Source organism: Dryobates pubescens, chromosome 8 (genome assembly GCF_014839835.1).
Source record: "Dryobates pubescens isolate bDryPub1 chromosome 8, bDryPub1.pri, whole genome shotgun sequence".
NCBI classification, from domain to species: domain Eukaryota; kingdom Metazoa; phylum Chordata; class Aves; order Piciformes; family Picidae; genus Dryobates; species Dryobates pubescens.
In genome coordinates this window covers 13,419,329-13,434,362 of record NC_071619.1, presented here as the reverse complement: position 1 = coordinate 13,434,362, position 15,034 = coordinate 13,419,329, and the positions used below count along the sequence as shown (strand labels likewise).

Below are 15,034 nucleotides of genomic sequence, written 5' to 3'. Positions count from 1 at the left end.
GACAGATGAACGCCAAGAATAATTTCTGTCTTTTACAAGAGATCACAATTCTTCTCTTTGTACAAAAAAAGAAACCCACCATCTCAGGATTTTGGAGAGGAAACATCTCCACTTAGGTAGTCTGTTATGCAACTGACATGAATGGTACACTCTGCCTCCCCTTCTTTGTAGCAAGTGGTTCCTCTGTTCTTGCCATTAGCTTTGAAGCTGTCTCTGTGGGTCCTGGTTCACATGACGTGAGACACCACAAGACTGTGGATACTATGAGCTCTTCCACCAGTTTAGATGCTAGACCCTCAAGTCTTTGAAAGGACCTCATATGTCAGTGCTTTAGAAAGCAAATCAGAAAGCAGAGGAGTACAACCAATTCCTATACAAGGCAGAGGGTTACCTTTTCAACTCACCTCCTATATTTATTCACATAATTCTGAGTGCAAATTTCATATCAATTCTCATGTGAATAACAAAGTGTAAGTGAGATTTCTAATTAACCTGTGTCCACAAGAAAAAATGATAATGATGAGAACACTTTTGTGATGCTGATACTCTCACAAAAATTTGTTAAGTACCTACTAGACAGTGAAATCTGAGCTGCTGTTTCTGTCCTTGTGATGTTTTGGGTTCTGTAGTGAGAAAGAAGACATTTTGGTCAGGTGCACTCTCTATGGCACCCTGCTCAGTAAGTCATGCTTGTCCTTGGCTACAGTAGGAAAAGGATGTGACATGCATTTCTCTATTCTACAGTCTTGAGTTGATTTAGGACCAACCCATTGGCCCTTGGCTTGTATGCTTGTGTTTGTGTGGGCAAGCAATGAGCCTGACTTTCTTGCTCACTCTTGATGCACAGCAAAAGGCAGGAATATGCCTGAAATGAGAGACCGTCTCTTTCAGCCATTAAGTTCATCACAAAACTGTATATTAAGTCTTCCTTCCTTCCTCATGTACTTCCGCTTCCTTCATGTCTTTTAAGTCCTCAAGTTCCTATGTCTATCCTATCTGCAAACACTAGTACATGTGCCCCAGTTGAAAGGGAATCTGGCACAGGTGGGAGAAAGCAAGGGTAGTCATAAATGCTCTTCACAGATCCAAAGATGCTTAATCATCCAAGCACTGAAACACTTTCTTACCCAAGCCTCCAATAAGCTGCTGCTGCTGTTGTTGTTGTTTCTGCTCTACAAGCAAAATGACAACCACTTACTGCACAAGATGGATATGCTCAGAGGGAATAGCCACTGATGTTACCTTGCCAAGAAAAATTACTTTCAGGCTTTCCACTCAAGTCTTCATTTGAAGTGAGGGTTTGCCCACTTGCAAACATTTCCCCATTAGATGTTGTCTTTTAAAACCCACTGGGTGGCCCAGCTTTGTGTCTCTTTTTCAGTCCTTTTCCACACACCTCAATCCAATGGCAATGCTGAACACTGAAAACACTGCTAAACACTGGAGATGGAAGACGTGACAAAACTTCCACATGAACCTGTTCTGACTGTATCAGCAAGATGACAACCACCAGACCCAAAAACACCTATTTGATTTAATCTCTTTTTATTTTATTTCACAGTATTTCAGAGTTATGAGAAGCCCATTAAAGCAGCAAAAAGCACGGCTGTAATAATGATGCAGAATCCCAGCCTGAGCTTCAGCCACAGCCTTGAAAGGGAAGATGTAAGTGGAAGGCTATAGGGATCAGAAACAGCAAATACGTGAAGCTATCCACTAGTAAACCAGCTCATGAATCATGCATGTGCAGAAGGATTGATAAACAGAACGTGGTATTCTGTTTTGCTGTCTTACAATGTGATCAAGTCACCAAACTCAGTCTAATTTTCAAATTGTAAGAAGGTGTATGCTACTGCTGAGGGTCAGACAAGCACCTGTGATTTTTTGTTTATGTCTAACATATTATTTGATAAATGGCCATAAAGTCTATCCCAGAAGTGAAAAACATTATAGGAAGTGTTTCACTTTGTTTGATCTCTTCCAGAAAGTTTTTGATATACAAACAATTTTTTTTCCCCCAAGGTTATTCTATTTTCATTGTCTTTATTCTAAAATAGAAGCTTCCTTAAATACATTTACCATTAGTGCTAAGATAATTCATTCTTTTTAGCAGGTATAATTGAAGTCTGTTTTCTAAGACAACAATCAAAGAATTGAAATACCTTTGGGAGTTCCTTTGGACTGAGTCGATGCAGAGTGCAGAAATGAGCCACAGCATACTCTAATAGTGCTCCAAAGATGAAACTGAAGCAGATACCAAGGTACACATCAATTGCCTTAATAAAACAGTTTGCACTGGGCAGTGAAGTCCTGGCTCCCATCATCAGTGTTGTCATAGTAAGGACTGTAGTAACACCTGTGGAATGTAAAAATCTATGTTCTGATAAAACATGCATAGCAATGACGGCCTCTACTGCAAGGGGCCTACTACAAGACAATTTTCCCTGGCTCTGTGAAATCCTACTACAGCACAGCATTTCATGTGTCATGTTTTGGAAAGAGGACTCTCAAATGAACTTGTGATTCTGAAGTTAAATGCTTAAAAGCACTCATTATAAATGTTTAGAAACCTTAGAAGACTGGAAATTAAAATGAAAGATGTTTTGGTGTCACAGAATGTATATCTGTTATTAACACATTAGTATTGCAATACTGTGCAAACATTCCCTTCAAAACACTGAGGTATCATTTTGCTCAGTGCAGTTGCCCACTGGCTTCATTTGAAGTGAAATCTTTCTTCCCTGTTCTCTAGAGTGTTTTCCCACCCTACCTGCAGTCTAATCAGAGCTGGTTTGCATTCCTTCCCTTTCAGAATATCCTTTCTTTGAAATTAATTATATTTAATCTCTTATAATTCTCTTATTAGCTGTGTTTTAATTAGTATGTATCATCAGACCTCACTAAAGCCTCCCCATTCTGTCTGTGCATTTCAAAACCACTGAGCTTTTCCCTTTGCTTTCACAGCAGCCTCCTCTGCATCCATGACTTCTGCAGCTCCCAAAGATGGTTCCTTAGTTAAAGAATAGCGAGGCTTTAAGAAGGATCTGTGGGATGCACTGTAGATGGCAAAAAAATACAAAAAGGGGGAATTCCATAAAACTCAGAAGAGTTTGCAACTCTTGGCAATGGATGCTATGTACATGCAATAAAGTAAGCACCTCAGTGATCCGGCTGCTTTGCTTTCTTTCGTTTTATCAGCTCCTCACCTATGCAGATTCTGGCTGGAACCGATGACTGGCTTATCCAAAATGATACCCAGGAAAGCACAACCAGTAGGATTGATGGTACGTATGTCTCTAGTATGAAATACAAGATGTTTCTCTTGAGTTCAAAGTGAAACACTAGTCTGGGGTAACGTCCTGTGGAAAAAGCAGGGGGGGGAAATATATACAGTGAAGGTGTAATTCATTAAAAAGTTGTTTAAGTTATCAGCATGTTTTACTTCTGTGTAGTACAATGCAGCAAAAGCTTAAGAAACCAGCTTGAGAAACATCAAATAAACACCATGCTGAAAAACTCTATCATGAAGACTCTAAATTGAACTGAAGGAGGGGGAAAAACCTCAAAATATATAACACCATGTCATGCACAGAGTTTCATGAATAACATCTTGAACTGGAAACCTACTGAGGATTAGTAAGGGGGGGGGGGGGTGGGGGGGGGGGGGGGGGCGGGAATTAATCCATCAATGTGTGGAAAGGATTTTTCATTATATAACACAATGCAGGGAATTTTGGAATTACACACAGATGTAGCTGTGGCTATTCATAAGAATTACCACAATGAACTCCTGCATAAACTTACATAATAACAATTGTAATTTTATGAAGTTATGAAATTATGTCCTTCTCTTTAACTACCAGAGATATCTGGTTTAGTTTGCCTTTCACTCACTGTTGCTCAAGATGTGGATCAAAGGTACCTTGTCTGACAGTGCTGACCTACCTCTTATATGCCACATTAGAAAAAGCCATGCCTTTGCACCTTCACAAAGCAAATGGTTTGCTTCTAAATGAGTGACTTCCAGAGGATGAAAGTTTGGGCCCACCATCAAAAAGAGAGATGTGTTTCATTATGAAACAGGAAGCAGAGCCTGAATTTGACATTTGGCTCAGTAACTGAGCAGAATTTTGCTCTGTTTGGGCAAGAGAAATGCAGGATATGAAACCATTACCAGGCAGCTGGGTCAAAGAAAGGCAAAAATTTACTTTTTACTAACTTAAATGTGCAGAATGGACGTTTTATGCTGGCATTCAAAGTTAAGTGTTAAAGTAGTTAAGATTTTTAAAACATCAGTTTTTAAACATCAGCCAGTACCAGAACAAGAGGACACAGTCTCAGGCTGCGCCAGGGGAGGTTTAGGTTGGATGTGAGGAAGAAGTTCTATACAGAGAGAGTGATTGCCCATTGGAATGGGTTGCCTGGGGAGCTGGTGGAGTCGCCGTCATTGGAGGTGTTCAGGAGGAGACTTGATGGGGTGCTTGGTGCCATGGGTTAGTTGTTTAGGTGGGTTGGATTGGTTGAGGGGTTGGACACGATGATCTTGAAGGTCTCTTCCAACCCGGTTTATTCTATTCTATTCTACTCTATTCTATCATTTAAACTAATTTCTTGAATCAGAACATCAGTGAGAGAACAATGTTTGAATATACTGCAATCAGATAGCTTTGACTTCATCTATTTGGATACAAGACATTAAGATCTCCAGGACCTATATTTGTTTCCAGTGCTGCACACTGTGAGTCAGGGCAGAGCTACAGAACGGTGACTGCACTTTAGCAACAACCATATCTGCACAGGCAGGCTATTTGTGCATCCCTCAGGTGTGCTGCGAGGCATGGAGTCAAAGAAGAGTACTTTTAAAAGCTTGAAGTGCAAGCAACGGGTGCTATGAAACGTCTTCTTACTCACAGGCTAGAAACAGCATTGTTAAATTTCCATTTCCAGATTCAAATTTCAATTTTTAGAAATTACATCCAGAGAACAAAAATATTTCACAGAACTCTTAAACCAGAAATGATCACTAGAGTATGTAATCCGAACCTAATCACAAATCATTATATTTCCTCAATTATCCCTTCCTTTGAACTCAATCACTTTGATTGAAGTAGAATCCACCTTTCACACAGACATCCAGACTTAATCTGAGGATATCTAGACATAAGGCTTCCATCATTTCTCTCAGTAATCTGCTATAATTAAATTCTTTCTGTTTAAAATTAATGCCTGATTTATAATCTTAAACTGACTTCAGCTTTCTACCATGCTGACTCTGTCTTTTCACTAGAAGACTAAATAGAATCATAGAAAGAGTAAGGTTGGAAAAGACCTCAAAGATCATCAAGTTCCACCTGTCACCCAAGACCTCATGACTACTAAACCATGGCCCCAACTGCCACGTCCAGTCCCCTCGTGAACACCTCCAGGGATGGTGACTCCACCACCTCCCTGGGCAGCCCATTCCAATGGCTAGCAACTCTCTCTGTGAAGAACTTTCTCCTCACCTCAAGCCTTTGGAAGTCAGGTTTCTCCTCCTGAAGGTAAAAATACACTGTATATAGGCGTCTTCTTTGCAAATTATCACAGAATCACAGAATGCTGGAAGGGTTGGAAGAGACCTCAAAAGATCATCTACTCCAGTCACCCACCCACCACCACCAGAGTAGGATCACCTATACCATCTCACACAGGAGCACATCAAGGTGGGTTTTGAGTATCTCCAGAGAAGGAGACTCCACAACCCCTCTGAGCAGCCTGTTCCAGTGTTTCATTACCCTCACAGTGAAGAAAAATGCCTCAGCTTCCACTTATTGAGTTCTTCGCATTTCTGACTGATAGAAAAAAAGGGTACAAAGATGGACAGCAGCCTTCAACTGTCTCCATGAGGCAGGAGATACAAAGATTATTTATATCGAAGGAACGTTACACTAGTGTAATGAGGGCTGGAGCACCTCTCCTACAAAGACAAGCTGAAAAATAATGGGCTGTTCATTCTGGAGAATAGAAGATGCTGGGGAGACCTTAGAGACACATTTCAATATCCAAAGGGGACCTACAGGAAGGCTGGGGAAGGACTGTTTAGAAGGGCTTGTAGTGATAGGATGAAGTGCAATGGTTTCAGACTGGAGCAGAGTAGATTCAGGTTGGCCAGAAGGAGGAAGTGATTTACCATGAGAGAGGTAAGATACTGGAACACATTCCCACGGATGTGATTGAGGTCCCATCCATGGAGACATTTAAGATTACAACCTTTGAGGGTTCTTCTAATCTGCTTCAATCTGTAAACCTATGTACCTTTATCAACACTGTGATGTTTCTACCAATACAGCTGTTTCAATAAATGTCATTTTGCCCAGCAAAACTGATTTTAAGAGTAGGCAGACCAAAGTGAAGAAAAAAGTTAGGAAATGCAAAACTTACTGTTGATTGTGCAATGTTTTACTTCTGCTTCTATCTGCATGCATCCTTGCACTAAATCAAGCACTAATGCTACAGAAAAACACTCTGACTTCCTGGTATGCAAGAGCAAGCACTTAAAGCCTTAATAAAAACAGTTAAGGAGTGTATTAATTTTGCTTGTAATCTTCCAGGCTGCTACTTAACTAGAACTCAGATACTTTTAAATAGAAAGACAAAATTTTATCTGCAGTGTTTGTATCCCAAACCGCCATTACTGTGGCATGGTTGCAGCTAGCACACACAGGACGACTGTGTGGTCAGTGTGAGGGAAGGCTGTCAAACCAGAGCTCATGTGAGAGTGCAGAGGGTGCAAACCATCAGCAGGAAACTGAAGCCTCCACAAAAGTAACTTGCCTTGTGCTTCTGTTCTGACCAAAGGGAAGGATGTAGTGCCATGTACCCAGGAGAGCGGGGTAAAGAGGTTGGACTATGCTTCACACAGGGTACCACAGGCACTTGAGAGTTCCTGTAGTTTAGCCTTGGAACTTTTCTTGAAGAAAAACTCTGATATAGCCAATACATAACAGCCATGCAGCAATACTCTCTCCTTGTTAGCACTCTACAACTGTATCTCCATTCATCTGAGTGTAAAAGCCAAGTGTGTACAGAGGAAGTTAGTTCAAAATATCAAGCTTGAAAGTTGCATTTTGCCACTTTGCTGCAATTTCCAAGAACAGACAAGGCCTTTAAACATTCCTGTGTTCTTTCATGTTATTTTTTTCTGACAGATATTTCTGAAGCACTATGAACAACAAAGAGAAATAGAGTTGTAACAGCTTATAGCTGAGTGGCTTTTGGGTGAACAAAGGAAAGGCGTTTATCTAACCTTTAAAGCTTCCTGCTTGCCAGAATCCAAAGACATACCATGGAGATGATAATAATAGTCTCAGCATTTTTCTAAACAGTAAGGGAGATTTCATAATGGAAATTTTGAAGCAACCTGTATACAGAATTCATATGAGCTCCTCCTGTAATAAACTGAAGGAGGAAGTAGTCAAGAAAAAGTACTTAATGCATACTTATTGTGCTAAACAAATGAGCAACAGGACAAAAGGAAAATAGGGAAATACTGTAGTCCTTTCATCTTCTACACTTCACATGTACCAAAAATATTTGTTACTCCTATTTATGTGTGTTGCATATGAGATAGAAAAGCTGCATCTCATTGCCTTTGACTTGTACGTCTGAAGGCATGGTACTATCAGTCAGATCAAAAGCAAAACAAGTTCTTTGTCCTGTCTTTATAAGAGTTAACTCAGTACATCACAAGTTGACTCCTCACAACTACTGAGTTTGTCCCTTGCTTGAGTTTCATGGGCAACAAAATATATTCATTAAAATGAAAAGGTACTTTTTCATTCAAGTTTCTGGCCCACGATGGATGTCATCTCAGTGTATGATTGCTTTGATTTCAATCTGGTAATGTGATGGAAATAACCTCTGTGCAGATAGCTAACTCTGCCATAAAGGCACAGTGGTAGTGCTTACCAAAGTACTGTTTGACAGTGTCTCAGATGAATCTGAACCAAAATGACTGTCAATATATATACTACACTCTAAAGCTATCACAAGGTGAGGTATTCCACCTAGGTGACTCTACAGTCAAAGAAGATTAAGCTGAGTGTCTTGGCTTCATAGATTTTATTAAGGGGCAGAAGTACAAAACTAGACATCAAAGTGCTCTAGCTTGTAGATGAACAAATCTAGATAATTAGAATATTGCCTCCACACCTACTATCTCTCTCCCCTGATTTGACATAAATGAAAACAAAGAAAAACAAGCAAAAAGCACCCAAGAAAGTAGAAAGAGGTAAGAGATGCAAAATAACATTTCTGTTTCACAGTAGCTGAGCAGGTATAAGCCAGATCTAAAGCAGGTCTTTCTGAAGGCAAGAAAAGCATCTCTACTCTTTCCTGCTGCCCTCTGACCAGTGGACAGTCACAGCAGAGGCTTCTGAAGGAAGGACTGATGCCCTCCAAACCCTCTCAGCAGATTCTAGCTTCTATTCTAGTGTTATGGGATGGGAGCATCTTCTCCACAGTTGCTTCCTGTGGACTTTTTGATGAACTCTATTCCAGTAAAAGACTCTTCCACACCACTCTTTATGTAAGAAGCACTTTGGTGTCCTGCATAGGACTGTGCAGTCAGGCATAAAGAGCACATTCTTCTGTCATGAAATATGTATGCTAACCCCTCAGGTGCCAGCTAAAATGCGTGATCTACATCTCACAAAAGCACGTCAGTATAACTCTACCAATGCATCATTTTCTTCTTCCCCCCACCTTATTTTTCACCTTTTAAGGGCACAGCACAGGAAAGCTTTAAAAATAATCTTACTGTGTAAACGCTGTGCTGCAAATGTAGTTTTCAATACGCAATTTTTTATTGCTTATTTGCAATGAACGTATGCCTTAAGGAACAGGTAGTGTCCGCGCTTTCACCCAACAAGCAAGCTGCGCAAATGAAATACAATACTCTCAAGGTGTCAATACACATTGTTCACATGTTATTACGGCTCAGAGAACTGAGCTGAGTCCTCTGTGATTCACAGTCAAGATTTTATAAACTGTCTGTCTGTTTTTCCAGAGGTGAGCTAAAGGAAATGAAAGATCAGGGCAGACTTCTCAATATGTGTTTCATCTTCACTAAACCAAAAATGACTTTAAAATTCAAAGTTTTCTTAAAATGAAACAAACTCTTTCCTGTACTGCTTGTGTGCAGATGCAGCTATACATTTAGATTACCTATTAACAACAGCCAACCAACCAACAACCTACAGAATACATATGCCACAGAGTTTTCCATGTATTTATGTGTCGATCTGTCTGTACTACAAAGAACTTCATGAAAGTTAAATGTAAAAATGCCTCTTCTTCATGCCCTTAATATTCATTTCATTCATTGCATTTCCTTAAAGTTTTATGTTACTGAATACCATGATGGGCCTTGACCAATCAATCCAGCCTGTCCACGTCCCTCTGTAGAGCCCTCCCAACTTAATGTCATCTGCAAACTTACTGAGCGTGCATTCAATCCCCTCTTCCAGATCATTGATAAAGATACTAGACAGAACTGGCTCCAAAACTGAGCCATATGGGGGGCACCACTTGTGACCAGCTGCCAGCTGAATTTGGCTCCATTCACAACCACTTTGGGCCAGGCCAGGCAGCCAGTTTTCTACCCAGTGAAGCATCCACCCATCCAAGCCATGAGCAGCCAGTTTATCCAGGAGTATTATGTGGGAGACAGTATCAGATGCATTACTGATGTCCAGATAAACAACATCCACAGCCCTTCCCTCATCCACTAAGTGTGTCAGTTTGTCATAGAAGATCAGGTTCATCAAAGAGGACCTGGCCTTCACAAACCCATGCTGACCAGACCTGGTTGCCTTGTTGCCCTACATATGCTGTGTAATGGCCTTTGGGATGATCTGCTCCATAACCTTCCTCAGCACTGAGGTCAGGCTGACAGGTCTCTAGCTCTCAGGATCCTCCTTATGACTCTTCTTGTAGATAAGCATCACATCTGCCAATATGCACCCAGCTGGAACCTTCCTGGTTAGACAGGACTGCTTGTAGCATTTAACCATTACTGTTTGTAATGGTTAACTATCACTGTTTGTAATCCTTGTATGGCAAAGATGATGTTCTTAGAAATAACAATTGGAGAGCAATTACAGATTACAAAAGAACTGATAAAGGGAACATGAGCAGTTACTCCATACCTCAAAACCTTCCTACTGGCATACCTCAAAACCCAGGAATTGAAAATCCTAGAAAAGTTTGATTGCTAATTAAGAAGTCTCCTGAGCCTTGGGAAACTGCAGATGGGCCTGTAGGATAAAGCAAGGTTATGCTTTTAATCTGGGAGAAAGAGACTACATCTGATAACATACACTCTGTGTAGGAATCTGTGATATTTTTTTTACACTGTTGCACACACCTTATAGCTTATATATAGCCTATGCACTTTTTTTATGTACAGGCTCAGTTATGACCTCCTACAATACCACAAAGCAGCTGCGGTCCAGCAGACTTTCAGCACAACATAGCCAAAGGTGGTCTGATTTGGTCTCTAGCCCAAAGAGGCTAAAGCAGAATTTGTGATAGACATCAAAGCCCCAGCAGTGAATGCAGGCAAGAACAGCAGCCGGCCCCCTTTGCAGTCTTAATCAAGAGGGCAAATGTCCTGTCTTTGCTCATCAGGGACAGGATACAGACTTTATACTTCTGTCTTTTCCTTCCCTCTGTTCTGTAAAAATAATACCATTTGAATATGCCATTTTGCTGACTTCATGTTTTTCTAAGAAAAGAAGTGCATTGAGAGCCCTGACTGCCTGACAAGACTCTCGCTGCCTTCCATACTCAGGCTGGAGACTCAGTGTTAGATCAGTCCTGAGCAAACCGAGCCTCTGCAATTAGCACATTGGAGAACAGGATTAGAGGTCAAAATATCTCAATAACTATCAGCCTGAGTAAAGCAAGATATGATTCAACAAAAGCAAGGACAAAGTCCTACACTTAGGTGGGAATTACTAGCTCCCTAATCAGAGCGTACAGAATGTGACTACAGGGCAAAAAAGGAGTTGTAGTGACAGAAGGCAGTGCAAGATGAGCAAGGTCAAAAATGCACAACAATTTTCTTCAAGAACAGCAAATATCAACTCAGAATTAATAAAGAAGAACAGAGTTTGTGACACACATTAACTAAACTCTTCCTTCTATGGAGGATGAGACCTAATAGCAGCCTTCCAGTACCTGAAGGGTGCCTACAAGAAGGAGGGCCTGCAGTGACAGGATGAGGGACAATGGCTTCAGACTAGAAAAGAGGAGGGGGGGAAATCATCCAGGCAAGGTGAAGCAGACACTTTGGAGGTTTGTCTAACTGTCTCCTAGAAACGTCTGTCACGAAGTAAGCTGTGGATCTAGATGACCTTGCCTTGTGACAAGAGAATAGATTAAATTACTCCTTAGAATGTATTTCAGCCTTGTTTCTATTATTATTTACACAAAAAGTCCTTCACTGCATTTATGTTTCTCCAGTAAGAAAGGCAGGTTTTTTGTATCACTATTTATTAGTCAGAGAATGCGGGTGGTGTTGGCTAGGCAGCTGAAAGAACAGCAACCCCCACTGCAGGTATATGATTTTGGGGTCTAGGGCTGTATCAGTGTAGGCAGAACAAGGACTATAGTTAAAAGACATGTAAAAAGTGATTCCAACAATTAATTTGCCCATGCCCAAAATTAAATTGGTTGCACCAACACGAGATCAACACAAACCCTAGCCAGCAATGTAAGTAACATTATTCAAAGTGACTTACTGTTATCTGATTACAGTAATGTGATTACTATTATGTGATGCATGCTATTCTGTAAACAATATTAATCCACAATGTCCTTTCCTTAAATTTACTGAAGTCACTTATGCAGAAATTTTGCTGACTGCAGTTTATATCTGTCTCCGTCTCCATGCGAACTTAAGGGTTGCACTCTTGTACAATATTTCACTTGCACAGCAGCTGTACTGTCTGTTCAAGTTCACAGAGTATCAAATCCTGATTTGGGGTGGGTTTGTTTTTTTTTTTGCTGTGTTAGGAAATATTACACATGGCTCTTCTCTTGTAGCTCTAGCCCTTTGAATCACAACTGCTGTAAATAACTGTTATTTATAACACAACTACTATTTATAAGACACTCTCAGAGATCTATTAGTGGTGTTAAGGAACTGCAAAGCACCATTTTTCATTTTTAAATTGATGACATAGTTCCATAATCTGCTTTCTGAAAAGAAAAAAATAAAGAAGAAGAAGAAGAAGAAGAAGAAAAGCTGTAGAAAGTAACACCTAATTCATAACAACTCCACAGAAAATTAAGAGGATTATAAGCTCTCATTTTAGAAGTACTGCATAACCGTTGGCAATGTGGCTTTCTTGAATAGGATGGGGGAAATTTTAATCTAATCAAGTGGTATGTGTTAAAATGTATAACTAAAAGAAAAAGTGGTTTTTTTAACTTTAAACATATGATTCCTGACCATATGAAAAGAATAATATTGTATCTTTATCGATGATCTGGATGAGGGGATTGAGTCCATCATCAGTAAGTTTGCAGACGACACCAAGCTGGGGGCAGGTGTTGATCTGATAGAAGGTAGGAGATCTCTGCAGAGGGACCTTGGCAGGCTGGACAGATGTCAGCCCTATGAGGAGAGGCTGAGGGAGCTGGGTTGCTTAGCCTGCAGAAGAGGAGGCTCAGGGGGGACTTTATTGTTGTCTACAAGTACCTGAAAAGAGGTTGTAGCCAGGTGGAGGTTGGTCTCTTCTCCCAGGCAACCACTGACAGAACAAGAGGACACAGTCTCAAGCTGTGCCAGGGGAGGCTTAGGCTGGATGTTAGGAAGATGTTCTTCACAGAAAGAGTGATTGGCCATTAGAATGGGCTGCCCAGGGAGGTGGTGGAGTTACCATCACTGGAGGTGTTTAGGAAGAGACTGGATGGGGCACTTGATGCCATGGTTTAGTTTATTAGATGGTGTTGGATGATAGGTTGGACTCGATCTCAAAGGGTATTTCCAACCTGGTTGATTCTATTCTATTCTATTCTATTCTATTTACTGAAAAGCACGGTTCATCTGATCATGCCTCTTGGGTTACAACTGGAATTGTTTTTATTCTATTTGGCAAAAAACAACAGAACTTTTTTTTTTTTTTGCATTAGTGTCTGGACTCTGTGATAGAAGATGGTAAGAATTAAGCAGGTTTCCTCTTCCTCTTTCCTGTGTGGTGAACAGGTCCTAATACCCTTCTGGGCAGAACAGCAATAAAGGATTATTCTCCTTCAGTTGAACCTGATGTTGCTTACCCAGAAGCTGTAAAATGGAGAAACGCAAGCAGATGTCACTTATGTAAGTAGCAAGATATTTGTGATCCTGAAGCCTGCAAGCATCTGTTTCCCCTCTGCTTCTATGCATTTTGTGAACTTTGACTTCTACCCTGAATAAATATCTGAAATTGGAGCATAAAGTTTCTCTGTGTTGAATCATTAAAGCAGAAATACCCAACAATGGAATAAAAAAAAAAAATTAAACATATGTGATTCAGAATTAATATCCCCTGGTGAAACTACAGTTTTGAAGGGTGTGTATGCCTTCATGTAAAGATTACTCTTTTGGTTTGTGTGTTGAGTTCAGCAGAAGAGAAACTGAATATGTCGTGAAGAACAGCAATGAAGGACCTAAGAGGAACTCGAAAGGCATGAGCAGGTTTGACAAGTCTTGTACCCTCTGAAAGTCCTTTCAAATTTTCTAGAAAATAAATATGAGCAGACTTTCATGAGGTTAAGTTGTGCATGTAGAGGAAAATTTATACAGCAGTTTTCTAAGGTCAGCAAAAGAACAGGTCTGCAGAAATGCTTGCGACCCCTTCCTGGGCAGAGGAGCTTCAGGCAAGGTGATCTGTGCTGCACTGCCCACCAGGCTGGACAAACGCTGCTGCAGATACAGAGTGACTCCAACAAGGACTACTCATGAAACACAACTTCTTGCAGTTGTAAAAGCACTCAGCATGTTCATAGAAATTTTCATGGTTCACTTGCCTAGAAAAAGCCAGAGTGGCTACTTCCAGGAAGGCTGGGAACTCTTCTGAGTGGCTACCCAGCCTCCCTGATCTCTCTCCAGTTTGAATGCCAGATTTACAGGCTCTTGTTCCTTGACAGATTTCCCTGACATTGAAGCAGTAGATCTGTTGTTCACCATTCTTTAGATAATACATAGCCTCCAAGAAAATGCTTTAAAACTCTCAACATTTACATTAGCTAAGTCTATGCTGCTAATACCTGGAAAACTAGATACGGTTTCAAGAGTACAACCTAGCAGAAAATTGCAATAGTCATCCCAAGAAAAGGCAAAGTGCTCAGCTCCTTAATGCTGGTCTCTTTACGAAGACATGTTCCAAAAGTTTGGGAATGGTTTTTTTACCTGTTTCATACACTGCTTCGGATACTGAGGTAAAGTGGTCTTCTACTGTGTATTGTGCCAGTCGGAGTGTATCCAAACCTCGAACTGAATCATTTCCTCTGGTCCAGTAAAACATGACATCGTTGATGTTATAACCCCCTGTAGTGATACACAAGCCAAGAAAAGTGTTTACTTTACACAATAACTCGTTTGTGTGGAGCACACTTATGGTTCAGCTGTTTCTTATTTCTCTGACAGTACAATTAGACATAAACAATGAGGGCTTTTGGCAGAAACGTGATGTCTGTTTGCAAAAAACCTCCCACTAACATGCAAAGTCCTATCATTTTAAAGCTGACTTTTTTTTTTTGAGGTGGTCTTTTTATAGCCTTCTTTTTTTTTTTTTCTTTCCATTTTATATCTTTTTTTTTTTTCTAGTATAGATGACAACCTCATAAAAGAAATGAGTACCACATGGTATTCTAAAGCTACTAATCTGTAAAGAAATTCAGTTTTTATGAATTTGGAGTCGACATTAAGTGTGCCCTTTGCTGTATCCCAGGCTGCTGTTTCTTGATGCATTGCCTCTGGACCTCATTCCATGGGGCATGAAGGAGC

The 15,034-nt window shown here is 40.4% G+C and overlaps 1 protein-coding gene across 2 annotated transcripts in view; it reads right to left on the bottom strand.

Moving 5' to 3' along the window:
• The window catches only part of LOC104307065 (gamma-aminobutyric acid receptor subunit pi), a 41,686-nt gene that overhangs the window by 4,023 nt on the left and 22,629 nt on the right, over window positions 1–15,034 (bottom strand). The window contains exons 6-8 of one of the 2 annotated variants that reach the window (XM_009908093.2): window positions 14,438–14,575; window positions 3,207–3,359; window positions 2,163–2,356 (exon numbers count right to left, since the gene is read on the bottom strand). In XM_009908093.2, coding sequence (XP_009906395.2) covers window positions 2,163–2,356; window positions 3,207–3,359; window positions 14,438–14,575 — 485 coding nt within the window. Of the gene's footprint in view, window positions 1–2,162; window positions 2,357–3,158; window positions 3,360–14,437; window positions 14,576–15,034 lie in introns of those variants that run through there. The other variant, XM_054163742.1, reaches the window with a different exon arrangement.